The 27413-nt window shown below is 55.5% G+C and overlaps 1 protein-coding gene across 4 annotated transcripts in view; it reads right to left on the reverse strand.

Moving 5' to 3' along the window:
- The window catches only part of TET3 (tet methylcytosine dioxygenase 3), a 92448-nt gene extending 72117 nt beyond the window's left edge, over positions 1 to 20331 (reverse strand). Inside the window, exons 1-3 of one of the 4 annotated variants that reach the window (XM_032410663.1) lie at positions 20255 to 20331; positions 17879 to 18595; positions 3521 to 3577 (exon numbers count right to left, since the gene is read on the reverse strand). In XM_032410663.1, the coding sequence (XP_032266554.1) occupies positions 3521 to 3577; positions 17879 to 18181 (360 nt within the window). In that variant the 5' untranslated portion in view covers positions 18182 to 18595; positions 20255 to 20331. Of the gene's footprint in view, positions 1 to 3520; positions 3578 to 3890; positions 4007 to 4542; positions 4619 to 7551; positions 7916 to 17878; positions 18596 to 20254 lie in introns of those variants that run through there. The other 3 variants (XM_032410666.1, XM_032410665.1, XM_032410664.1) reach the window with 3 other exon arrangements.
- Between the last annotated feature and the right edge of the window lie 7082 nt (positions 20332 to 27413).

The raw sequence follows: 27413 nt of genomic DNA on the forward strand, positions 1-27413 counted from the left end.
AAGCTGAGCCAAACCAAAGCCCCTCCCCATGCTCCCTGCCCCCACCTCCACTGAGCCAAACCCCTTGCTACAGCCTCAGGGGTATGGGAGGGGACTTGGCAGGACCACAAAGATCATTTCTAGCAGCTGGGGGGAGCCCGGAGCCTAGGCCCCTCCCCAGCAAACCCAGCAAGTGAGCCACTGGAGCCCTCACTGTGATCCCTGCGGGCGGCTCCCGGGCCCCTGCACTGTGGCAGGCAGGAAGGCTCTCTCCCTTTGGCTCGCTCACATATCTATCGTGCACTGTCCTCTCAATGGTTCAGAAGGCACTGGGGTCACTAAGGAGGTGGGGCTGAACTCTGGGACTCTAACTACTGTCCTTATCACGCATGGAGGGGGGGAAGCGCGAGCGAGCTCTCGCTCTCTCTCTCTCTTCTCTCTCTCAGCATTCCCAAAGTCAACTCTGTGTTTGGTTCCCTTCCTGCTCTAGCCTGACACGCTCACCTGCATCCTTATCTCCCCAAGTTCACTGCTGCTTGAAAACTTACCTCAGAGAAAAAGAGTTTCTGCTAGACCCTCACCAAGGGCTGGAGAGTAGGAAGAACAGGCAAGGAAGAACTAGTAGGAGTCACCCACGGTGTGTGGATCACAGATCCTCGACAAAGGGGCATTTCTGCAGTGGTCCAAAGGAGAGACAGGAGGCAGAGATCCCGGGCACAGTCCCAAAATAGTTTCCAGACATCCTCAGCCAGTCAAGGATTCCCATGGGGCAGAGCGTGGGAGCAGCGTGGGAGCCCGAAAGCAGGGGTGGCCTGGAGCTCTCGGCACTGGGCACTCACTCCTGTCCAGGCTGCCAAGAAGGAGGCGGTGGCAACAGTGTGTGCTATGGCATGTTCCTTGGGCTATCATGGGTAGACACATAACACACTAGCCAGCAAAATGACAAATTGCGTTTATCAAGCTCAGCTCTGTGCCTGTGCTAGGCATTACACAAACCCTATGGCACGGATGTGCCTGAAACTCCGGCTGGACTGCACACAGCAGACGAGCGTATTCCCACTGCGTGCTGCACACCACTCACCCATGAGGTTTACCCATCTTGCACCCATCCTGTGGGAACACAGACTGGGACAAGTGACGCCCCCTTGTCCCGTGTCCCAGAGTCTTGGCCTGATCTCAGAATGAGCTCACGCACCAGACACATCTTCCTACACCACGACTTGCTGAGGGAAGAGGATCTGGTAACACTGCCTCATCGGGGTATGTGGGACACGACACCCGATTGGCCACCTAAGGAAACTCCATGTGAGGGAAAGGTGGCACCAGGAATGGGGGGGGCAGGCGGGGGCGGGGGAGTGTCAGATCTGAGCGCTTGTTGGCAATGCCCAAGCCAGGCCAAGAGGAGGCTAGGATTCTCAGACAGACAACTCAACAATAAAAACAAGCACAGACACAATCTCAGAACTTCAAAAACACAGCCGGCTCAGGCCCTACGCTGAGAAGGGGGAAGGAGGAAGATGTGCTTAGAAGGCTTCCTCTGCTTTTTCAAGGAGCCTCTGCCGCATGCCCACAGCACCAAAGGTTGAGGCATCAGGCTGAGAGCTTCCGGCAGCACTGCAGGGCCAGCAGGACACAGGCAGGGAGAGATGGAGAACGGGCTTGGACAGAACTGAAGAGAAGCCATCGCTAGGCAGGAGGGGGTGCTTTGGGGAGTAAACAAACCTGCCAGCAGGCCTTCCTCCAGCAGAGAGGGAAGCTCTGGCTGACAAGGCCGGAAACACAGAGAGGGAGGGAGCTGCCTCCGCCCTGAGCCCATCTGTCCTCATCCCCTTGTCCTGTTCTCCCCAGGGTGGGGGGCAGAACAGGTGCACGGCATGATCTCCGTGCCCACAGCCCTCAACAGCACACACACTGCTTACAGCTCCCCCAGGCAGCAGTGGGAGGCCAGGGAAGGAAGTGGAGGTGGAACCGGGGGCTCTGCTCTGGAGAAGGGAGCGAGTGAGCTCACAGCTCTCTCCTTCCCACCCACAGCACCGCCAGTACCAACCACCCTCTGCTTCCCTCAGGGGCCGCCCACTGCTCCCAGCCTCACCAAGGCCTGCCCAGCTCCCCAGGGGAGCTAATGCCACCTGGCTCTTCTTCCCCCAGAACGGGGCTTCAGAAGCAAAATTCATGCCCTCCGCCAAGCACTTCCTTGCCTCAAGTTCCTTGGGAGGAGGCCAGGGAACCACCCCGGCTCCTGATCCACCCAGCAGCCGCCTCGCCCAGGAGCCCCCATCCCACGTGGGGAAGCAGAGCCCCTCCCCGCCAGCGTCCCCACCCAGTCAGTGAGGCGGCAGGGTGCTACTTCCAGCACCTCCACAGAGCTTCCCACAGCTTTCCCAGGAAGCGGCAGGAGGACTGCCAAGGACCAAAGTCTAAAAGCCTCCGGGGACTTCAGCAGCTTGCCCACCTGCTACCCAAGCCACCTGATTCCCACAGCTCCGGAGGGCTCCGAGGGCCAAAGGGGAAAGTAGGGCTGAGGCAGGGGCAGGGACAGGCTCCCTCCCCCCATCCTGCCCCTGCCCTGATAGTCCCCACACTCCTTCTCCAGCCTCTCTGCTCTCAACTTGAGAGGCAGCCACATGAAGCTGCCTCCCGCTCTGTTTTCCCCACCCTGGGCCAGCAGAGGATACTGCTGAGTAATCCCAAACACTCAGCGGGTCCCCAGCCCTGAAAAGAGGGGCAAAGCCCAAGGAAACCTGGTCCTTGCCAAGGCGAGAGGAACATCTGTATTCCCTAGTAATGGCTGAGACCCCACCAGATTCTGCCCTGCTCTGCCCCAAATACCCCAGTCCCGGCCCTCAGACGATCACAGTGCCCCCTTCTCTGCTTCCCACGCACCTGGTAACATTCCCTTCCCAATCCCCCAGACACCAAGCTGCACAGAGTAACAACAGCCGCCCGACGGATTCCCAGTCATGATGTTGCATCAGCCCCCACCCTACCCAAAATATCCTCACCCCCACCACCTCCTCTCCTCTCCAGCCATCTCCATGGTGACAGCAGCATGACTAATGACACCCTATCAGCTTCAGACTCAGGAGCACAATCCCCCCTCACCCCCCCCCCCAGGGCACCCCGGGATTTCTGCAGGTTGGATGCAAACCAACAGCACCAGGGACATTCTCTAGAGATTTCCAGAGGCAAGGGGTGGGGAGTGGGTTGCATGTATTAAAAAAAAAAAAACAGTTCAACAAACCCAATCCCAACAGCACCCAAACCATCCAGCTGAGAAAGCAAAAAGAATCCAAACAAAACCCACACAGGCCTGAGAATTCATTGGTCGCCCACACCCCCGCCACCCCTCCCCCTCAGCTGCTGCTACACACACAGTGGGAGATTAAGGGATCACCAGAGGAGACCCTTTATTTTTATCCAATCCAGTCAAACACTTCACCCCCACCACACACGCGCACACACACACATGCGCGCGCGCAGACACACAAGCGCGCGCGCGCGCGCACACACACACACACACACACACACACACACAAGGTACCTTGACAGCAGCCCCTTGTCCCCACGGCCCGGCTCCTTCACCAGCCTTTATTTCCACCTGCAAAAGAAGCCAGAAAGACTGATGAGCCAGGCAGACACCAGGAAAGAAGCAAAGTCCTTCGGCTGCACAGCCCCAGCACCGCTGCAGGGGAAGGAGGAGAACGGGAGGGAGGGGGCCGCGGAAAGAAAGGATAGCAGGGACCATCTTCCTGGCTCCAGCTGCCGCCCAGACTCTTGGTGGATGGGCTCATTCGCCTTCCCGTGTTTTTGTTTTCATTTCTCCTTTTTCCACCCTCCCGAGATCCAGGAGGGCACTGGCCCTCCTCCTGCGTCCTGTCTGGCCTCGTCCCTCCCCGCCCTGCCCGCTCTACCTCGGCCGGCCTCCTCTGGTGCATCGGCCGGCGGGCCTCCCATTATCCCCGCCGGAGCACACGGAGGGAGGCACTGCAGAGGAGGCGGCGGCCAGCTGCCGGCTTGGCTCCTCTCCCCGCCGCCGGCGAGGCTGGTGTGGAGGGGGCGGCGCGCTCGCCAGCCAATCCCCGTGGCCCGCCGGGCGGCGGGGGCAGGGCCGCCGGGGGGTGCTGGACCTGCCCAGCCGGGAGGCGGGGGCGCCGCCAAGGGTGCCGCGGTGCTGCGCTGGCTGCAGCCCAGGTCTGCCGCCGCTCCCTGGCAGGCCGGGGATCCCGGGGCACCCCGCTTCCTCCTGAGCAGGGGACCCTGAAGGTAATACCCAGGGCGTCCTCTGCATCTCCAGGGTCAAAGAGGGCAGACGGCGCCCGGGGTCGAGCTGGGGTGGACTGGTGGGATTCCCCCTCCAGCCCCTCTGTCACCCTAGGACACCAGCATACTGCCTCATCCTAGCAGCAGCGAAAACAGTGCCAGGTGCTAGGATAAGAGCAGGAGGAGTTGACAACCTCCGTCATCTTCCAGGAAGGAGAAACAGAAAAAAAAGTCTTGGCAGTATGAACCTTTACCCCATTTTTGCAGATGAGGAAACAAGGCGAGACAAGTAAAGGAACTTACCCAAGGTGACAACAGCTAGAACACAGCAGGGCTGGGACTCCAAGCCAGATCCATCTGGCTCTACAGACCAGACTCTTAACCATGACACACAGTCCTGCTCCTCCCTCCCTCTAGCGCCCACCTCGGAAAACAGACTGCTTGAAGCCCACACTGCTGTGGCTCAAAGCCTCACCAAGTCAGCCTTGCCCTCCCCATACACACAAACACCCACACCTCACCCTAGATCCCTCATCGCTCATGCCTGAACACACCCCACCCTATCCAGACAGCCTCTGCCACCACCACTAGGATGTTTCCTCCTCTCTCAGAAAGGCCATAGAAGGTGGCCCTCCAGGTCCTCAGCGCCCCCCAGACCTCAGGGCTTCCCATCCCTGGGAAAGGCTGAAGAGAAGAGGTGACCCAGACCCCAAGAGGTCTGGCTTCCACTTCCCAGACTCTGAGCCTTTGAACGCTACAACACCCAGGAGAAGAGAAGAATGGCAAGAGGAGAAAGAATTGAATGGGGAGAGGAAGGTCTTAACAAACCACTCCTCGATTTCATTTCCTGGGCATTCCTGGGCACACCCTGCTGCACCCTATCCACTCCCTGTAGCTGAATACCCCCGAAGTTACCACCTCCTGGGAAGGGGACAGCCACAGACTCTGGTGCTCGCACGTCTGGTTGAGTTCCTGGCTCCATCACCAGCCAGCTGCAGCACCATGGTCGTGTTACTTTACCTCTCTTAGCCTCACTTGGCTCTTCTGTAGAATGGAACTACAAACACCAGCTAAGCCCTGCACAGTCAGGAGGATTCTACAAAGAAAGGTAGCACGGCGCCCGCCACATGACCGAGCAGAGCGAGCCACCATCACTCTGAATTTCGGGGGGGAGCTCACCGTGTGCTACTTCTCATCTCACAGATGAAGGTGCTGAGGCCACAGAGAAGAGGTAACTGGTAGAACTGGTTAGGATGTGTGGGAGCCTCTGTTTCAGTGACCTGCCCAGTTGCTGCCCCCTCCATGGGGTCCCAAGCTGATACTCAGAATGGGAGGAGCTGCCTTGGCCTCTGGTGAGGAGACTCCAAGAAGCACTAGGGCCCACACCTGCCTCACCCCTGGGGACAAAGGGCAGCCCTGCTGGCTCCTCTCCAGGGTAGGCAACAAGGCGAGGCAAGGAGCAGGGTCCTACACCACGGCTCGAGATGGGAAACGGCTTCTGCACCCCCAAAGCTCTTACCTTGGCCAGGCCAAGAGAAGTCCCCTCTTTACTCTGGTCCCCAGCACCCCTGCCCCCCCGCCCCAGACACACACACGGTCGGCTGCTGGATAAGAGTGACTAACACTGCTTGGACAGTAACAGTTAACACTGTTGCCGCTGCGGCTGCCACAGTTTATCAAGCCCCTGCTGCGTCCCAGGCCCTGTGCCAGTTACGCTGTAGGAGCATCTGACTGAGCGTCTGACTTACTCCACACACAACCTTGCCTCTCATGGGGAAGCGGACGAGAGATGTTAAGTCACTTGCCCAGCAACACACAGCTGGTGAGGAGTGAGCTAGAATTCCAATCTAGGCCTTGCTCATTCTAGTTCTCTCACCCCCCTCGCTCTCTGCCAACCCCAGGGAAATGCAAAAAGGGATAGGGTCATTTGAACCTAACCACTTCCCTTCAAGCTATGGGTCTGAGAATAGTAACGTTTTTCATGCCTCAGAGACTTCGGGAAGCTGCTCCTTGACTGGATTCCCCTCCTCCTTCCCCTCCCCCGCCCGGTGCTAGGCTTCCTCCGCCTGTTCCCTCCCTCTGCCTCTCTCCCAGCTCCTCTAGCCCCCACGGGCATCCCCCGCTCCTCCGGGGCCTCACAGCGCAGCTCACAGCCTCTCCCAGAGCACCGGTCACAACCAGGCGCAGTTATTTATTTACACGGCGGTCTTCCCCATGTGGGCGGGGGCCCCATCTTCCCCACTTTACTAGGCTGTGCTAAGTTTCTAGGCAAGGCGGGTGGGGAGACAGGGGGTTGGGCACTGAAATGTGGAGGCCAATCTCCTGGTTGACCTTCTCTTTGAGGTCCCTAAGGATCAGAGGGACACCTGCTCTCTGGAGAGGGCAGACCTGTTCGAACTGAACTACAGCTGAGCCTTAGCCTCATTCAACCAGCACGTCTTCCTCCCCAGCCTGCAGGAGCCACCCTGACTGACTGACCGACCCCCCCAACTCCACTGCTAACTCAGTCCTACCCTACCCACAGGTCCTGGCTCCCCCCGCTCCGCCAAGCAGCCCAGGGATATCCTAGAAGAGCCTATGGTCCCCAGGGCAGTCTACCTGCCCCCGTCTCTGTCCCACACGGGCCTCCTGCCCTTTCCTGAGGAACCTGGAATGTCAGGGCTCCAAGGAGTCACAGAGGTGCATGCTCCTAGCAGAGACACTCTCCACACCCCACAACAAACCCTCTCCCTCTCTACCGGCCTCTCTTTCGACATTTTGGACTTCTCAGTGACTGACCCAGAGGTACTTGGGACCTCTGGGGGCTGAGGGGCCCCTCCCTACTTTCTGTCATGACCCCAGTCCCACCGTACTCCCAAAAGAGGAATAGGGCCACAGCCATCCCCACTGAGGAGAGGCAGATGGATTCACTCACTCTCAGAACACACAAATTACCCCAACACTGAGAACTTCAGTAACACGGGTACCCACAGGCCAGAAACCACACAGATATACAAAGACTGGGGGGTGGGGACACATCCAGACATAGATTCAGGAGCATGTGCGGGAACACAACCAAACATCAACCCCATGTAGGGCCCCACACTTGGAGCATGACGTAGCATATCTTATTTAATCCTCAAAACAAACCAGTGAAATAGGAATTATTCACACCTATTCTACAGATAGAGAAATCCATTTACAGGGAGACTAAGCACCTTGCCTAAGGTCACACGACGAGAAAACGACTGAGCAGGGCTCTTGCCGTCCCCTCACTTGCACTGATACAGTCGGACTGCTCTGTGTAGTTCTAGGATTTTCATGTCAACCTACCTCTTCTAACGTTGGCAGAAGATAGACAAACTTCTCTTCTCCGGCACAGCTGTGTCCTGAATGAGGTCACTCCCCACAAAGCTTTACTTTAAAGCTCAGTTCAAGACCCGATTCCTCCAGGAAGCCTTCTAGGGTTACCCCAGTCCTCTGTCAGCCGACAGCACTTCTAACGTTTCTCATCTGACACTCGGTACTGCTATTTGTCTGTCTGGGTGTCCTGCCTCCCCCACCAGAACGGCTGGAGTCATGCCTTCCCAAAGCCCCTTCGGGGTTTTGCCCAACATACCACACACAGAAGGCCCCTGAAATCAACTGGGGGGGAAGTCATACCCTCCTCTCCTTTCCTCTCCATCACACAAAGGATCCTGCCAAAGAAACCCAATACCTCCTCCACCTTCAGAGCCTATGTTTGAAGTCCCCGGTGTCCACGCATCAATTTCCACCCAAGTAATTGCAGCCCATCACACACATCATCCCCTATATTTGAAACTCTTTGCGGTTGTCATGGGAACTGCCTTTGCCTTCATTCACTGATCAGGCCTCACAATTAGCTTTGGCAGCGGAAGTCTGTGTCAACAGCAATCACAAGGAGGAGGAGGAAGAGGAGGAGGAGAAGGAGGAGGAGGAGAAAAGGTGCTTCTCCTGGAGACGCAGCAGAGATGGACTGAACCCAGGCACCCAGCAATGTCCGAGGGAATGTAGTCAGAGGCTGCCAACAACTCGGCCGGCCCCCTGCTTCCGAACTCACCAACAGAATGCACCTGGGCTCCCCAGGCTACCCGGCAGCAGCTGGAGCTCTGCCCATACCCCGCATGCCGTCCTCGAAGCTAGTGAGAAAGTCTTACAGTCTATCTCCCCACCCCAAATTCAACAGCCTTGGGCCACCAAATGTCCCAGGATCCAAGCAAACAACACGGGACCTTAAGAGGTCGTTGAGAAGTGGGACAGGAATGCTGAGTGGTTTAGAGACCTGGGGACAGCGCCCGTGGAAGACTTCCAAGAGGAATTCACACAAAGTGTCTTCCCCACCAGCTGGAGGATCTGGGCGTACCCTCGGGTGGCCCCCTGCAGTCTGTCCATGTCCTTCCACATCCTGCCACCAGCCCTGAGCGTTCGAGAAGCGTCTCCACACACCTCAGACTCAGGGCAGATGCCCCCTTCCTCCTGGAAGCCCCCTCATCCTTCACCTATGGCTACACTGAAACTCTCAGAGTACGTCCCCTCCCTTCCCCACTGGGTCCAAAGGTGAGTAAGGCTGGTCTCTGCCCTCGAGGCGTCCCTCCCTTACAGACCTGACAGACTGTACTGTAATTATTTGTTTCCATGCTCGTCTCCCTCCCCAGACTGCGAGCTCATTAAGGACCGAGTAAGCGCCGCCTCCGCTTTCCCCGCCGCTGAGGCTCGGAGCGCGCCTTGCGCACAGCCAGTCCCAGGCGAGATTCGCTGAATGAGGCTGGGAAGGCGACTCGCGGGTCTCCAAGTCAAAGCAGATGACGTCCTGCTCGGGGACACTGAAGCCAAAGCCCTCCCCCAGCACCGGGGACGCTGCCGGTCCCAGCACCAAAGAAACACTCCGGGAAGGTGCCTCTCCTCCTCATCCTAGCACCAGGACTTCCCACCGCCCCGCACCTTGCTGGGGGCATGGATGCATACCCTTAACGAGCAGAGCAACCCATAAAGAGAGGAAAAGGAGACAAGAGCGAGCCCCTCCGTGTGCAGCTCCCCTTCCGTTTGGACGATCCCGAGGTGCTGCCCTGCCGGCAGCGGCAGGTACACCCTCCGTCCGCAGGCTCCCCGGCTGGGTGTGCGGAGGTGGGCACACTGGACTGGGGACTTCACGGGTCAGAGCCGGCGGCGGAGGAAGAGCCAGCGAGCAATCCCCAGACCTGTGGTCACCCGCAGGCCAGCCAGTCACCCCACAACTGAGCTGCCAGCTTTCTCTTCTCCCTCAAACACTAAGAAAAACTTAGGTTATCGGATTTCTTATGCAAACGACGGGAGACAGGGCCCCAGAGGGTGTGTCCACCGTGGGTGTGGCAGCAGCCTCTGCCCTGCTCGGCCACCCTCAGGTAGAGGCCCCTGCAGCCCTCAACGACTCCCCCAGGAGCGCCTGGCCAGGCCCGAGTAGGGCTCAAGGGAGATGAAGGGGTGCCTCTCTTCCTGAGCATGCTGCCTTCGATCCACAAGGGAGCTGTGAAGAAGTGATGGGGACGGGCTTAGTGACAACTCCTGAGACCCCTGATGTGGTCTTTCAACCGGTCGGTCCCCACAATGCCTTCTCCAGAATGAGAGGCCCAAGGCAAAGAGGAGACAACAGGGCTAGATGCAAACACAGGCAGGGCTCCCCAAGGCCACTGGTCAAGACTGGGGGTGGGAGAGGCCACTTCCCTCTAGCGAGCTTCAGAGATAGCCTTTGGGTGGGGAGCCAGGCCTCATTCCTGTTGTTATTCCTTCTCCATAGCAGGTAATTAGAACACAGCCCATGCCTTCAAGGGGAGGCAAGGAGCTTCAGGGTGTGTTAGAGCCTAGGAAAGCACCGGCCCCCTCCAAACCCCTCCCCGCTTACCGTGGGGGTGGGGTGGGGACAGGGATCCCCGTCCAAAATATTCTTCTGAGAGCAGCCAACAGAAACAACTATTTCCCCAACCCAGATACAGGTTTCAGTGAGGGTTCAGAGATCACACAGGGAAGCTCCATATTCACCAGAACTTTTCATAGTAACGGAAACATTCTATATCTGCACTGTCCCATGCACAAGGCGCCGGCCACATGTGGGTATGGAGCAACTGAAAGGTAGCCGGTGCAACTGAGGTACTGAATTTGGTTTTATTTCATTTTAATTAATTTAAACTTAAACAGCCACACAGGGCTAATGGCTACCATACTGGACAGCTCAGATAGAGAACATTTCTTAAATTTGGGGAGGCCGCGAATACTATAGAGAATCTGCTGAAAACCATGGGCCCTCTCCCCTGAGAAAACACACCCCTGAACCTTCACATATCATTTGGCAGAAATTTTCAGAAAATTCACACTCTATTCCAACGTAGGTCTGAGATTAGGTCTAGGTCTAAGATCATCTAGAACTTGACCAAAAACTTTTATGCCCTAAGAGAGAGGTTTCTGCGGCAATGTAATTGTCTAAGTAACATGAAAACAGACCTGATGTTATACTTTACAGTCTCAGCAGAAGACACCACGCGTGGAAGCCCCCACCTGATAGAGGATGTCCTCGTAACATCCCTACCAGTCAACACCCAGCCTCTCCCAGACACGCGCAGGCACAGGAGGCACACGCCCTCTCAGGGCTGGCTCTTCATTTTTGGAACAGCTGTAAATGTTAGACAATTGTTTTTTCTTTTCTTTTTTTAAAGTAAGCTTTATACCCAAAGTGGGGCTTGAACTCACAATCCCGAGATCAAGAGTCGCATGCTCACCGACTGAGCCAGCCAGGCGCCCCTAGACGATTCTTTTTTCTAACATAGGTTCAATCTCCCTGCTTATAACTTCCACCCACTACTAAAGGTTCTGCACACTCCTGTACACATGGAAACTGACTCCCTCTTTCACATAAGACTCACCTTAGCATTCTTCACTTCAAAGTTGAACAGCCCTGTTTCCTTCAATTATCCTTCATGTGACCATTCTGACGGATCTCGAGATAGGCTGTCAACAACCCTTTTAAGAGTTTCAGCTCTTCCTACTTGCTAGGAAACCAGGGTTCCTTACTTGTGCATTAGTTTTTCTTTTTTTAAACAAGTACAAGACTCTGGATTTACTGATTAAATTCCATCAAGTTTGGCTGGGGCCCAATGCTCCAGACCACCCCAATCTCCTTAGCCCCTTGTTCTATCATTCAACCTAATACCTGCACCACCACCATCACCACCCCACCCCACCCACAGATCTGACACACCTACTCCCTACCTACAGCTTAGGAAGATGGTACACATGCATTCTGCTCCGTAAGTCTCCAAACCCTCCCATAAGACCCAAGGTTCTACAAACATATACCACTCCTCTTCACAACCACCACCAATTACTTCGCTCATGGGCTCCGAGATCCTGAGTCAGGCTACTTACCAGCAAACATCTTCTGAGAGCCCTTTCCTGACTACTCTCAAAACACACACACAAGTTCCACAAGTTCTTAAGAGATTTTATTGATAACTCACTAGACTAGAAGCTAATGGGCTCCAGAAGAACAAGAATAAACCTGAAGCAAATCTCAAGAGGTTATTGTCTCCCTGACCTGCAGGGTAAAGAAATGGGTTGGGGTGGGGCCACCTGAGTAGCTCAATTGGTGAAGCGTCTGACTCTTGGTTTCCACTCGGGTCGTGATCTCAGGGTCGTGAGATCGAGCCCCGTGTCCGTGGGGCTCCACGCTCAGCTCGGAGTCTGCTTAAGTTTCTCTTTCCTTCTCCCTCTGTCCCTCCCCCAACCCTGTGTATGTGCATGCGCATGCACGCTCTCTAAAATAAATAAATAAATCTTAAAAAAAAAGAAAGAAAGAAAGAAAAGAAATGGATTGGGTTATCTTCTTTATTCTTGTTGGCAACTGGAATTCTCTACCTGTTCATCCAGACTTACTTCTGTCCCCTTCTCCAAGCTCCACCCCCTTTTCCCAGTCACACAAGTGCTGTAGATCAGCTCTTCACACTCTCATGGACATACAAATCACTTGGGAATCTGGTTGAAGTACAGATTCTGATTCAGTATGTCCTAGGTAGGGCCCAAGATTCTGCAGTTCTAACAAGCTCCCAGGTAATGCCGATGCTGCTGGTCCACGGATAGGCAAGAAGGATGCATGGTCATGAACCATTCAGATACTCTGAGACTCAGGGCGAGCAAGCAACCTGACTAGAAGAGCCCAGGTCGGCACTCATCACCTCGGTCTCTCATCTGCATCAAATTTCCACCCTAACTACACATTAGATACACCTGGGGAGCCCCAGCCCAATTGGGTTCATCACAGACCAATTAAATCAGAATCCCTGGGAGTGGAACCCAGGGGATCGCAATGTGGAATCCCTGATCCACATGGTTGATAAAAAGATTGAACCAGGCAGTTACACCAGTGACCTCTCTTCAGGATGACTTTAAATAAAAAGCTGGCCCTCTGATCTGTCCAAGAAGCTGCAGGAGATGCCATCGTTTATCTGCAGAAACCCACATCTATTCACTTGGCCGGGCTGCTTTATAAAGAGTCACAAGGACCACCCCCCTCACCAGAGCTCACCACTTGCCTTTCTAGTCTCACAAACTACCTTTTTAACAACCTGCTCTAGAGCGATGGAAAACTGATGTCAAGCTTATGTGCTTAAATTTTCCAAAATCTCTCTGAAAAATTGGGACTTTTTGCCTGTCTCCGATCTTTTAGCCCTCTTTCAACCACCATAACTGCATAAAGATTGTCACTCTGCGAGCGTGGGTGACGGGGTTCCGTACATTGGGAGCGAAGGGCTCACGCTCAGGTTGAGGCAGCTGAAGGGCCCTCCTTTCCTAAGCACACCCACTGGGGTCCTCCCCAAGCTCACTCCTCCCAACAACACAGGGTCCAGGGGCTGTTCTCTGTCCCCAGTTATGCGCCCAAAGTTGTAAGCCTACTCTTCCCTTCTCATTCTTGCCCTGGGAATACATAAAAGACATTTATTGTCTTGAGTATTTTCCACCAGCCTCAGCACATTCTGGCCACTGGACTTCCTGACACTCCTCTTCAGGGGTCAGGCCACTCCTGAATCTGCCTTCGGCGACACGCACCCCCTTTCCACATATGGAGCGTGGCCTTCCACCATCTGCGCTCACTGAACAGAGCTCATGTAGCCACACAGACGGCTCAGTTCTCCCTGAGTCCCACCACCTCCCTCCTTGGGGCACCATTCCGGGCTGTACTGTCAGCATTTCCTTTTCAGAGAGCAGTCCTATCCCTCCTGCTAACTTCCCTTTTAGAGTCTGTGGCCATGGGGTTAAAAACCGTTTGCATTTGAAAAACAATTTCTAAAGTCTGTGGCAAATGCCTGTTCTTGCCCAGCCTTCACTCTGGCTTCCCAAACGCTAAGATGGGGTTCCTTTCTCTATGAAGGATCTGATCACCTCTCTTCTACCATTTCTCCCTTTGCTGGTGCAAACTGGTGCCAGCCTGAAAGCACCCCTCCTCACAGCCTCTGTCTTCAGAAACACAGAACTACCGACAGGCAAGGCAAGAATTCATAGGTATTCTGATACTGTGGAGGGATCCCCAATTCTGAGGTATCTTGTCTCAAAACTGGCAGAGAGAGCCACTGAATCCACTTGGCTGAGGGCTAGACAGTGTTCTCACACTATATATATATTCCCATTTCTCTTCATTTTTCACCCACAATGTTCTCAGTCAAGCTTCCCACCTTACACGTATGTTTTTCTAAGCAGGATTTGTTTGTTTTTTTCCATTAAGAGTTATTCTCCTACCCTTCCTATCAGGTGTTTACTGCCTTCACCCACGAGCAACTTCTCAGTCAGGCCCAAGACCTCAGCAGCGCCTGGCCCCTGGGTGTCTAGCCTCCTCCCCCAGCAGAGAGGCTGCAAACTCCTCCTTCCTTCTGCCTGGCTCCATGGTTCTTCTGTGAGCAAGCTAGAAGATGTCTTGAGATAAACATTTAATTTTTATTATATCTCTACAATTACGACTCAGAGACTAATACACAATTGTTAATGCATGAAGATACCACGCTGTCTCCGTTTCTTTCACCCATCGCCATCCCTCAGAGTTGGGGTTCACTCCCAGGCATCTTCTCTAGGTGTTCTAGAAATGTTTTGTCACTGTCTATTGATTACCTACTATGTGCCAGACATTATGCATATTTTAATCTCCATTAATCCTCACAACAACCCCGCAGAGAAGGGTCACTCCATCTGACAAATGAGAAACAGATGCTCCATCTGACAAATGAGAAACTGGGTGGCTCAGTCAGTTAAGTGTCGACTCTTGATCTCAACTCAGATCTTGATCTCAGAGTTTTGAGTTCAAGCCCTGCATTGGGCTCCATGCTGGGCATGGAGCATACTTTAAAAAAAAAAAAAAAGGAGAGAACGAGAGAAAGAGAAACCAATGCTCAAGACAGTAAGCAGTACAGTGCTTGCTTTGGGGTCTGAGGCCTACTTTGTCTCCACACCCACCAAACCCTACTTTTCTAATTAGGCATCTCCTTTGTGCTACAAGTCACCACTCAGGTAAAAAGAATGTGAAGACTAACAGCTTCAGACATCAACCTAGGATCGAAATCCTTCCTGCCATTAGGAAGGAAGACCACAGTCCAGGAATGAACCACATCAAGGTGGATGGCCTCACTTTCAGTCCCAGAGAGGCAGTCACCTGGCTCTGGCGGGAGGACCCGTCCCTGGGAGCTATCTCTAGTCTTAAAACGCTGAACTTCTTCTCTGAGTGAAGGGGCTCCATGGCACCTCCCCTTCCACAAACACACACACACACACACACACACACACACACACACACAGCAATAAAGAGTGAGGAGCAGGGAAGAAAGATGGGAAACCCAAGATAACGTTCCCCGCTTACAGAATGATACAAGGCAGCTGTCAGCAGACAACTCAAAGGAGGCAGGGGGAGGTGGAGACGGGTAGAAGGAAAAGGTGCCTAGAAGAAGAAATGCCAGGGAGCAGGGATACAAGGAGACGGACTGGTTCTCAAGAGACTCCTGGATGCTGGGTCTTGCCCCACCTGAAGAATCAGGACCCAACTCTAAAGTTCTATTCCTGAGCCAAAACCAAAAACCACCCTCAGATGCCAGTAACATGTCTCCCCCTTTCCCAACCTCCCCAATCCCAGGACACATTCCCTCTGCTACAAGGCTGCTCACATCTGATGCATAAGGTCCCAGCAGTGCCGCTGGGGCTGGTAAATGCTGGGCTGGCTCTCGGGCTCCATCACTCAAGCGGAGCCTCTCGGGGCGTTTCTCAGCTCCGTGACCACGCGAGAGATGCGTTCATTAAATGCAGCATGGCCTGGACAGTGGTTCCCATGCTTTCAGCTTTCACAAACCAATAAAAAAAAAAAAGTCGTAGATCTAGAGCTAGTAGCTACCATCTTGTATTTTACCAAGTAAAGACTTTTTTAAAAAAATAGATCTACTTTCTACCAGCACCTTCATTTCGTAAAAGAAAGCACCTTTTGAACATCAAATAGAAAGGACCTATCCTTAAAACAGGTCAAAAAAGTTAGCTCACTCCATTGTCCCCTTTCCATTGTTTCTCTAGAAACTGGGAAAACTCTGTTGTGGGCCAGCACTGGTCTACACGCCAGTATGCGGACCTTCTGTCCTGGGACACCTCGGGCCACCAGCCATAGACCCTGGGGGCCTAGAGGGACAGCTGGCCACGGCGACGTCCCCAGGGATACAGATCTCTCAGCAGGGCTGTCTGTAAGCCTCAGCCAAGCCAGATCCCTGTATCTTACCCATGATCACCGGGCAGCCCAGGCCAGCAGCTTATGCACAAGGAAGACAGGACCCTGGCCTCATTCTCTGCCCCTTTCACTCAGGTAGGCCGCACTGGTGCCGCTCTAAGAAAAGCTCAAACACGGTTCACCAGGGCCTCTGGTTCCAGGAACATCCAGCTTAGAAAGATCAACCCCCCTACTCAGGTTTGATCACGGGAGAAGTGGAGTGAAACATAAGGGGTGGGAGGCGGCAGGGTGGGGCGGTGAACGCCTGAAAGAAGCAAGCAATGGAACCTAGCTTTAAAAGTAGACTGAGCAGGTCTTCCTTACACCAAAACACCAATCTCATGCCCAGGAGTGAAGCCTACCCCTGCTCTTTTCCCTGCTTTCAGAAATGACCCACAGGGCCCTGGGCCAGCAGGATGCCAACTCCCCACAACACCAGCAACACACAGGGGCTGAACACTGTCTCCCAGGCTGGGGTGGGGAGCTGCCTGCTTTAACCAGAAACCGGGGAAATAGAGCACAGTCTGTGGTCCTGGGCCATGACATGCAGCTTCCACAGGGAGTGGACAAGAGAAGGTGAAAAGGAGTAAAAAACATCCCAGCAACACCCACTTCCCTGCCCCCAACACTTGGAGCTTTCTTCCCAGCCACGGGACCACAGCCCCACCAAGCTCACGGCACAGCTGGGCGCTCAGCGGTCAGGGAAATCCCGACCGCCAGCCGCCAGCCCATGGAAGCCACAGGTGCCCTAGCCCTCAGAAGCGCAGCAGCTCCCAGCCCAGCTGGAAAGGGCTTCAAAGGCCATCAAGCACAACCCCTCCATTTCCCCAGGGAGAAGACAGGCCCGGAGAGGGGGCCCGAGGCGCCTGAGCCCTTGGACAAATCAGTGGCAGAGCAGAGGAGCCCCGCAGACCGCGCAGGCCGCCGGCTCTGTCCAGCGCCAGTTCCGCTGCCTGCAGCGACCTCAGCTGCTCCACGCTCCTCCCGAGCTGCTCAGCTTCGCTCGTCCCTACTTCTGCCAACTCTCCGCTATCCAGGCTGCCGCCAACCTCGTGCTGGCAGCCCGCCACCAGAATAGAAGGGAAAGATGGCCAGTACAGGGTCACTACCTCTCCACTTCCCCCTTTCATCTCATCCCCGCTCCTCCTTTCCTCCCTCCATCCCCCTATTCCAAATAAAGGGAGTACTCTTTCCTGGGCTTGACAGTGTCTCGAAAGCACATCATTCATTCATTCATTCATTCATTCATTCATTCAGTTAGTCTCTGAGTGCCAACTACACGTCAAGGAACTGAGCCAGGTCCTGAGAACACAAGAGATAAGGAAAAGTCTTTGACCTCCAGAAGTACCTCAGTCCAGTAGGGGAACCCAAATCGTGGGTTGTCATCAAATTCCCAGTTCCAACTGGCGCTCCTGCTGTCTTTCTGAGAAGAATGATGGTGCCCAAGAAAAAGCTTAGGAAAAGACACATCCCATTCCATCAGGGCAGCATAAAACCGCCCTGTCACCCCAAATCTTTCTTTCCAAATCCCTCAGTCTCCACCCCTTACTTGACACCATCACTCCCCCACGTCACCCAAGCATTGGTGTGACCTGGAAGTACATCTGAGGCTTCACGCAGGACAAAAAACTTCTAGAAATAAGGCTGGATGCATCAAACGCAAACATCGGAGATGAGAGTGCTAGCCGGAGACCCCTGCTACCCGGTTTCTCTCCTACCAACTGTCAGCCCGGCAAAGGAGAGCAAGCCAGCTCCGACCCACGGCCCCATTCAAAGTTAGACCGAAAGGATGAGAATGGAAGAACGGGCCCACCGGCGTCTGACCAGACCCTGAGAGTACATCAGCTTCGTGGAAAGGGCAGGGCAGCCAAGCAAGGGCCAGCTTACCTCCTTGAGAAGCCCCACTTTCTTCTTGAGCACCTCACACTTGCGCAGCTTGCAGATCTGGTGTGTGCGGCGGTTGGTGCAGCTGGTGCAGGCCCCACAGTTTTCCAGCCGCCGGCACGGCTCACAGGTCCCACACCGTTTTCGTTTCTTTCGCCCATCTCCACCCCCTCGGAGTTGGGGTTCGCTCCCAGCCATCGGGAGCCCAGGCCCCTGGAAACCCCCTACCATCACCTGGCCCTGAGGGGAGTCATACAGGCCTGGCAGGTCCGGCTGGACCGCCAGGGGCACCTGAAACTGGCTCATGCTGCTGCCAGAGGTAGGGGCATAGGTGCCGGAGGAGAGCCACGGTCCAGCTTCCCGCCTGCCTGCCGAGGCCCCCACCAGGTCCTTCTCTCCTAAAACAGTCGAGAGTGCACAAGGGTGAAGGCAAGTAGCTCCAGTCTCCAGGATAGGCGCCTCTTCACCTCCTCTGCAGCAGTCTGATAGGGCTCAGTTGGGGGCCACTCTCCCATCTGCTGGGGCCCAGGATCTGGGGCAGGACACCAGCAGCGGTCCCCAGAGAAAGGATCATCTTGGCTGGGTGGGTTCTTCACCCTCACCCACCCTGGACCCAGGCATGAGGTGAGCAGGTGGGTGTGTGATGGGGGCTGGGCAGGGTGAGGAGTTTCTCCTGGTACTTGTCCTCCGGGGGCAGGATGATGGAGGAGGCAGCGCTGCCTAAAACAGAGACAGAAAGGGGAAGCGCATCACTCGAAGCTCAGGGACAACTTTCACATGTTACCTCTTCCTGCTTCTGGAAAAAGAGAAAATGGGGGAAGAGAAAGGGCTTGCTCAAACAAAGTCCTGCCCAGAACCTCTGGCAGGGGCGCACCAGCACCCCCCTCCCCGCCCGCGGGAGGAGGCCTAGCGCCCGATGGGGGTGCTGAGGGAACCTGCCCGACGAATTTAAAGGGGTGATCAAGGTGAGATTTCTAAGAAAGTTGTCCTCTGCCCCACCCCCACGGGCTTGGGAGAGTTTCACCAAAATTCCCACACACACCCCTCACCGGAGGTCGCTGGGCCCTCCCCGAGGGAGCAGAGCTTTCAAAATAAAGTTTGCTGAGAGCTTCACTCGGCGGGGCTGCCCGAGCGCCCCCGGCACGGAAGCGGCCTGGACGGGGGCGCGCCCGGGGTAGCCCGCGCCGGCCGCCCCGCCGCGCCCCCCCTCCCGCCCGCCGGCCAGACGGGGGAGGGCGGCCCGCTCCGCCGAGGGGGCGCGGGGAGGGGGGGCGCGCTCCAGCTCGGGCCGGGCCGCGCGCGCGCCGCCGCTCAGGCTCCTTTGTTCTGGGGCCTCGGCCGCTCGGCTCCGGCGGCTCCGCAGCCCCCGCCCCGCCCCGCCGCCCCCGCCCGGCTCCGCTACACTGTGACCCGTAGCACCCCCGCCCCGTCCCCCGCAACAAAGTAGCGGCCCCCCCGGCCGGCCCCCGGGCCGTCCCCTCCTCCCCCCTCCCCGGGCCGGGGGCCCCCCCCTCACGCCTCCCCGCCGCCCCTCCCCCACCCCGGAGCCGGAAAGGCACCGACTGCACCGACCTGCCCGCCGCCTCCGGGGCGGAGCGCACAAAGGGGCAAAGTTTCCCGGCCCGCGCTGCCGCCGCCACCACCGTCGCGGCCGCCGCCGCCGCCTGGGGCGCCCGCCTCACGGAGCGCCTGGCCGGGCCGAGCTCGGCGCGCGGAGCCCCCCGCCCGGGCCGAGGAGGGGACGGCGCAGGAGGAAGGAAGAGGCAGCGGCGGCCGCGGCGGCAGCAGCAGCAGCAATGAAGGCGTCCGCGGGACTCCCCGCCCCCCGCGCGCCGCGGCACGTGCTCGCCCGGGGACTCCCCCGCCCGGGAGGGCGCGCACGTGCGGCCCCGCCGAGCCCCGCCGGCCTCGCCGGCCCCGCCGCCCCCTCCGCCCGGCCCGGGGCTGCTCGAATGGGGGGGGGGGGTTTGTTCCCGCGGAGGGGGAGGGGACGGAGCGGGCAGCCCGCGAGCGGGTGGCGGCAGGGCCCGGCTCCGCCACCGCGCTTTTGCACCTGCAGTACCTCCCCGCCCCCGCGTCGGCCCTCCCAGGACCCGGCTGCCCCCTTCGGGCTAGCGGCCCCCGCCCTCCGGCGCTTCTGCAGCCCGGGCGGGCGAGGCGGGCCGCGCGGGGTGGGGCACGCGGACCTCCCAGCCTAGGCCCTCGGCCGAGCCGGCCCCGGTGTCCCCACTTCCTGCCGCTCCCTGCGGGCCCGAGCGGTCTGGGACGGCCCCGGAGCCCCCGGGAGCACTGAGCTCCGGGCCTGACTGACCCCCCTCTCCCGGCTGCCGCTCGCTCATTCCGAGGCAGGACAATGGGGGACATCGCGCGTTTGCGTACCGAGTCAGCCTGGCCGGCAAGGAGGGGTTACCCGGGGACAGAGGCTGCGGGCCGGCTGCGGGGCACCCTCGCAGGGGTCACGGCCGAGCGCCGTACTCAGGCGGACCCCAGGGCCCTGCCATCGCGAGCCTCCCCCGCGCCGCGCTCGGCTCTTTCGCGTCGAAAACAAAGACTAATCCGATACCCCCGCCCTGCCTCCCAGAGGAGGGGGAACGGGCGCGTCGCGGAGGGTAACGGAGGAGGACAGCGTTCAGGAGGGGCTCAGAGAACCTCCGACGGGGCCGTGGCGCAACCAAGCCCCATTAGCGGGTGCACACACTTTGAAAAGTCACCCTGGGCTATTTTCCAGACAGAGGACAAGGAGCAAGGCACAAGAATATTTCCAAGTTGCCAAACTGCCCGTTCTCTCTGCTGCTTTTTTTTTTTCCCTCACCTGTTGTGCAGGCCAAGTTGAAATTCCAGGTTAGATTAATTCAGCTCCACCCATCTGGCCTGACTGCCAGGCTGCTGTCCGCAGCTGCCTTCCACCTACCTGGGTTGCTGGGGAGAAGGGTGGGTCTCTAACACACACACACACACACACACACACACACACACACGCTCGCGCGCGGGCAAGTCCTGGCAGAAACAACCTTGGGGCGGACTGGCCTGACCAGTTTGGGCGGTGCTCGGGGAGCCAGGTACCTGGCAGGCATCCCCGCCCGGCTGAAGCTAACAACTCAGCCAGAACTGGAAAAAGAGCATTCGGCCGGCTATTTAGAAGAAACAAAAAAAGTAACTGATCTCAAGTAGCGCTGTCCAGAAAGCCCTAGGCGGCAGGAGAAGCCGGGGTTCTGCCTGGAACTTCCCTCCTCGCAGGCCTTTTTTTGACAGCGTGCGCCAGTGGCCAGGTTGTCAGCCGCGGGTGGGTGGGGAACATGGCTGCAATACTTACTTCCTACCTTGGTGTGTGAGAGGACTAAAGAGTTTCTGTTCGGGGAAGTAAGTCTAGAACTGAGAAGAGATACTTAGTGTAATTTTCAACCAAATATGAGAACAGGTTGTGGACTTGAAATTGTTGTCAATGTAATAAATGTTTAATGTTTTAAGTAATTTTATTTTAATAAAAATTATATAAAAGAAAATGTAGAACATATAGAGAATTCGAAGACAAACATCACCCAAATACAACCACATTTAACCATGTGTATATTTCCTTCTAGCCTTTTCTATTTGTAGATTAGTTCCTTGTTTTTAAATAACATGGCTGTACGCACTCTGATTACACAATTTGCTTGCCTTCTTTTCACTTACCATTATACCATAAGCATTTCCCTATTTGTTACACAATCTCCAGATAGCGTGACAATGGGGTGAGGCAGGTGGCTTAGGGACAGCAAATTCTGGGTTCTAGACCTGGCTGTGTCATTTGCTAGCAGAGTGACCTTGGACAAGGTACTCACCATCTCTGAGAGAATCCAAGTACTTGGCCTACCACTCTCTGGACAGCGCTACTTGAAATCAGTTACTTCTTTTTTTTCTTCATAGGGCATAATAAATGAGAACAGTTACTGTCTCATCCATAGAACAACCTTGTGAACTAGGTACTATCATGAAACTCATTTTACAGATAAAGAAACAGAAAGATTAAGTAACTAGCCCAAGGTCACTCAGCTAGTAAATGGTAGGTTCAGAATTTGAGCCTGGCATCTTTCCTCCCGTATTCTGAGCAATTTCCTGTGCCAAAGTACTCTCCACCAGCTATCTATGAGGGGGTTGTTTCACAAAACCTCCTGGCTTAGCTAGCTAGGTGGATGCTGGTGCCATTCGCCAAGACAGAGTACCGGAGGAGAGATACCTGGAGGCGTCCGTGTGGAGCTGAGGGATGGGGCCTGGGCTGGAAACACACACGTGGGCCCCATTGCTGAGCACCGTGTAAGTGAGGCCTCAGATGTGGAGGGGCTCACGGGTAGTGGACACGGAGTGTGAGAGGAGAAGGCAGCCAGGACAGAGCCTCAGGGAACGCCAGCTCCCAACGAACAGCGGCTGACAAGGGGCCAGCCAGAGAGACTGAGAAGAAGCCACCAGAGAGGTGGGAGGGAAACGGGGCCCAGACCGACACCTGCCTGTGCTTTCCCAGCGGCTTCTCCCTCTGGAACCCTGCACTTGGACAAGTCTCATTTGCTCATTCCCTGTGCCTAGGGAAACCCCTTCGTCCCTCACCACCAACCCCCTTCCAGCTACTCCTTCTACTTGCCAAATTTCCACTCATCCTGCAAGTCTCCGCATAAATGCCGGTTCTCCCGCGAAACTTCTTCCAGCTCCTGGGATTCCAGAGCCCCACCCACCCCCACCCCTACCCCAGAAGTTTGAAGCTCCCTCCCTTTGCCACAGTTATCTTATCAGCATTGTAATTGTTTGCACATTTCCCTCCCAGTTACTATGAGCTCCTGGAGGGCTGGGACCTCGTCTTTCCACCTTTGTAACCCTAGACCTAGCGCTGGATCAATATGTGTTGAATGAAGAAACGAGGTCAGTAGAACCTGATTAATGACATATCCCAGTGACACGGAAGACCCACAGGCCTCCAAGGGGTTTTTTCCAGCGGGCCTTCTGGGCTCTGCAGCCTCGCGCGCAGCCGGCTTACTCCTTCCTCGCACTCAGGGCGGCAGAGCAGCTGGGACGGCGCGGAGCCTCTCTGTCCCGCGGCCGCATTAAGCTAGAGGCAGTGAGTGGTTCGCTAACCGTGGTCCCCAGACGCAGCGTCACCAGCACCTGGGAACTTGTTAGAAATGCCAGCTCTCGGGCCCCACCCGAAACCTACTCGAGCAGAAACTGGAGGTGGGGCCCAGCGCTGTGTTTTAACAAGCCCTTCGGGAGATGCCCGCCGAAGTTGAGGAAGCACTGGACTCGTGGAAGCCAGCGGTTGAGAAGAAGCCAGTTCAGCACCCCGGCGGCGGCCGGGATCAGGCCCGAGGCGCTTAGAGGAGGGAGACCGAGAGAGGCTCCCTTTATTAAGCAGCGGGGCGGGCCCCACCCCCCAGCGACCGAAGACTGAGCCTTTTTAGGCCAGGGCTCCGATGAGGTCAGGACCTGGCTGCCGCAGCTGCCCCAAGGGTTAGAAAGGGAAATCCCGTCGCGAAGGAAACAAGCCCAGTGGGCTGCCCGCTCTGCAGGGTGGGCAGGGGGCGTTGCCCTGCTTGGGGATGGAGGTGGGGCTGGGAAATAATGAGGACTTCCAGCTCCACGGAGGAACTGCGGTGGCTTCAGCACCCGGCGAAAGAGCACAGGAAGTTGAGTTGGATGTGCCCGCGTGGTTCTTCTGGAAGTCACTTGGTGGAATCAGCACTGCTGCTTGTTTGCGGAACCTGCAAATGATCATGCGTCCCTCACCTCTGAGATGCTTGACCCTGCTCCTTCTCTTTAGCTAATAAGCAATTTGTTCTGTTTGAAGAAGGAGCTTTGTCCTATGGAACTTTTTGCAGAAATGTAAATAGACAGCCAGGTCCACGCCTGGGCTTCGTGTTCAAGATTGAAGGCATTGGGAGGTTTATTTGGGGACGTGTTTCTTCTTTGATCATGTATTGGTTTAAAATGTTATCAGCTACTGTTCGCATAGAGCTTTCCCTTTGCAAAGCACTTCCACATACATTATCATTCTGTCTGCATAGTGGCTAATAACACCAAGGGCAAGTGTTACTTTCCTTTTCTTTCTGTGACATAGCTTTTCTTCTTATTATCACCATTTTACAGATAAAGGAACTGGGACTCAGAGAGGTAATTTGTCCGAGGTCATTCACTACCAGGTGGCACAATTGGGCCTATAATCCGGGACCTCTGTGATTCTCCTATCAGGGCCAGGGCTGATATGGGGCAGAAGCTGGCCTTTTGCTCCTGGGAGAAGGGAGATTCATCAGTGGATTCCTTTTGGACATGCATTGGTTAGTGTGACATGTGTAGGGTATCTAGACTATGTTTTTGAGTAGCTTAGCAAATGCTTTTGTGTTTTATTTCTGTGACTTCATTTTGAATTTAGGCTGAATCAAATAGACTATATAACTTGCAAGGAGAATGCGAGGCCCCCACCATAATAGGAAAAAGATGAAATAACCTGGAAATCTTCTAACCTTCTAACCTAAGGGGGCTGGGCAGGAGGGTGGGAACTTTGATGGACTCTGAGACTCAGGCTGCTGAATACCCAACAGGGATAAAGGCCTTGGTACACCTCCCCCCAAACCTTGATTTGACCGGATGTAACAGGACCTGTTAGGTTTCGCTATAATAACAAACAATCCCCACGTCTCAGTGTTTGACATAAACGTTTATTTCTCAATCATGAAATCTGTCCACTGGGGGTCAATAGGAGCTCCGTTTCCCATAGCTACTCGGGGACACGGGCAACTACAACTGGACATGTTGCCTCCTCGACCCTGAAGGCAGGAAATGAGGATGGGGCAAATCAAGCACTAATTTCCAAAGTGTTTGCCTGGAAGCAATTCACATCATTTCTGCTCTCATTTCACTGGCCAAAGCAAGTCACAAGGTGGCGAGGAAGCACAGTAGGTGCGATGCTCCCATGTGCCTGGAAGGAGAAGCAAACATTTGGTTAACAGCACTAGTAACACACAGGGAATAGTATCTGCAGGGGAGGTGGATGTGGATATCTGAGGGGTGCAATCAGTTCTGCCCATTTCATGAGTGCTTCCGCCTCCTGGGGATGTGTATCTGAGATTCCCATTCTATTGGGTTGTCACTTCTCCCACTAGAGAGGATTCAGACACTCAGACCCGGGACAAAGAAATCTGAGCGGAGGGAAGCATGTGGAAGAGATGAGTGGCAGTGGGACAAACTCAGTAGAAATGAATGTGTGACTTGAGAAAGAATCCAGCAGAGGAAAGGACTCAGGGTATATGTGTCACCAGGGGCCTGCCTGCTAAAGGAAAATTCTAAAACAGCAGAATGATGGCAGAAGCATTTCCTGCCTTCTCGCCATTCACTCCCACTCATCCTTCCTGGCTAAACTCAGGTGACACTCCAGGAAGCCTTTGATGGTCTCTCGAGACTGCACCTGCCATCACGTTGTTGTCTGTCAGGGACAGACACCAGGTCTGTCCCGTGTACCGTGCTGTGGAGAGACCACATCTTGGTCAGTGCTGGCTGAGCTATGGGGGGTGTATTAGAGTCTCAGCAGGAAGGCAGAGAACCCAGCGGGAAGGCTGTTGCCAGAACCCAGGTGAGAAAAAAGTGGTGGTGGCCTCTATGAGGGTTGTGAGGTGGGGTAGAGAGAAGTACTGAAGAGAGTGGGGCGCCTGGGTGGCTCAGTCGTTAAGCGCCTGCCTTCGGCTCAGGTCATGATCCCGGGGTCCTGGGATCGAGCCCCGCCTCGGGCTCCCTGCTCAGCGGGGAGCCTGCTTCTCCCTCTCCCACTCCCCCTGCTTGTGTTCCCTCTCTCGCTGTGTCTCTCTCTGTCAAATAAATAAATAAAATCTTAAAAAAAAAAAAAAAAAAAGAAGTACTGAAGAGAGATTTAGGGAGTCACGTCAACAGGGTAGGGATCGATTACATGGGGGCTTACAGAGGAGGTTTTCAGAAGAGCAAGGTCAGCCTTTCTAAAAGGAACTTGTAAAAAAAAAAAAAGTGGAGAGTTGGGGAGAGGAAAGCATAGAAAATGTGTAGTATAAAAATCATGAAATTCCTGAGCTACAAATCTTAAGAATCCAGCCAGAGCGCTGCAAAGCCTTCTTAGGAAGAGTTGAGCATCCTTACAAGACGGCTTCAACTTCAACCTGTTTGTCCCATTGCCTTGTTTCCATATGCAGCCCATTCCATCTCCGCTGAGCAGGAGCCTGTCCCATCTGAGACCTGAACTTGATATCAACTCCTTTCATTCTCGAGGCTCCCCTTCCCTGTATCCCTCATGGGTGAGGGTCCAGCCCCCATTTGCAGGAACTGTGCAGTGCAGGCAAACCCATCCTCAGAGCCCCTACCAAACCCGATCATTCCACTTGGCCCTTGTGTGCCCCTCCCCCACACCTTCCCTTTCCCCAAACCCTGAGATGCTCCCTCTGGGTGCCTGGGCTCCATTTCCAGCTCCTCTGTGTACTGGTTTGTGACTGTGGGCGAGGTAATTCCCCTCTCCCAGCCTCCTTCCCATCTGTCGAAATGCTACTTATACTCCTTCCTTTGCAGAGTCCTTGGCAGGGGGTCAAAGGAGCCACGCTATGGCAATGTCCTGTCTCGGACCTTGGCGTGTCGTAGGCGCTCAGATGGTCCCCTCCTTCCATCCCGTCCCATCCCCTGCCTCCTCTTCTCCCTTCACAGAGAAAGGGTCTTACAATATTTTAACCACATGTAGCCATGACAACCAGAGTTAAAATTTATACAATAATCAGGGAGGATATTATGTATTACCTAAGAGAATGGAGGTAATGATGTGCAGGTGCCCAGGATGAGACTTGGCACTGAGTGGGAGCCCCTCCGCAGCCTCCCAGCTGGAGACGGGAGCCCTCCAAACTCGTCCTTCCCTACATATTCAAGCAGCCCTAGCGCCTGCCACCTCCACTCTAAACGGTCCTGAGCTTGTCCCCTCTCTCAGCCTTCGGGTGGCGACCCAGCTCTCACCCCTGCTGCCCTCCTTGCCCTCACCCCGCGGGCTCCTTCCTCACAGACATGGACCGCATTGCCTTGGATTCGGACCTCCTGAGCCTGGTAGTTTCACCAGAGCCCTGGACTTGAAAAGACCAGGCACCTGGGCCATCCTGCGGCTGCGGGAGAAGAAGCTTCAAACTCTTGCCACTCCAAGTGTGGTCTTGGGTCCATAGCAGCAGCAGCACGGAGGCTTGGTAGGAGGGCAGATCTCAGGAGGCCCCAGAGCTGCTGAATCAGTCTCTGTGTTCTAACAAGACTTCTAGGTGATTCCTGGGCGCCCTACAAATTGAGAAGCTCTGCTTTAGAAGTCTTCAGGGATAAATGGGCTAGAGATAAAAAGGCTGCCGCGGTTCCCCACGGAGCAGGAGAGGCGTTCTTGGGAACACCTGCACTAATGCACTGAGTCATTCAAGGTCACTCTGGCATCGTTCCTGCTAAGCCAGGGAGGCGGGGTATGAGCTGATGCCTCCCTCTTCTTGCCATTCTGTAGGGTTGTCCTAACGGAGACAGGACTAGACCATGACCCACATCC

The sequence above is a fragment of the Phoca vitulina genome, unplaced genomic scaffold (genome assembly GCF_004348235.1).
Source record: "Phoca vitulina isolate PV1807 unplaced genomic scaffold, GSC_HSeal_1.0 scaffold12, whole genome shotgun sequence".
Lineage (NCBI taxonomy): Eukaryota > Metazoa > Chordata > Mammalia > Carnivora > Phocidae > Phoca > Phoca vitulina.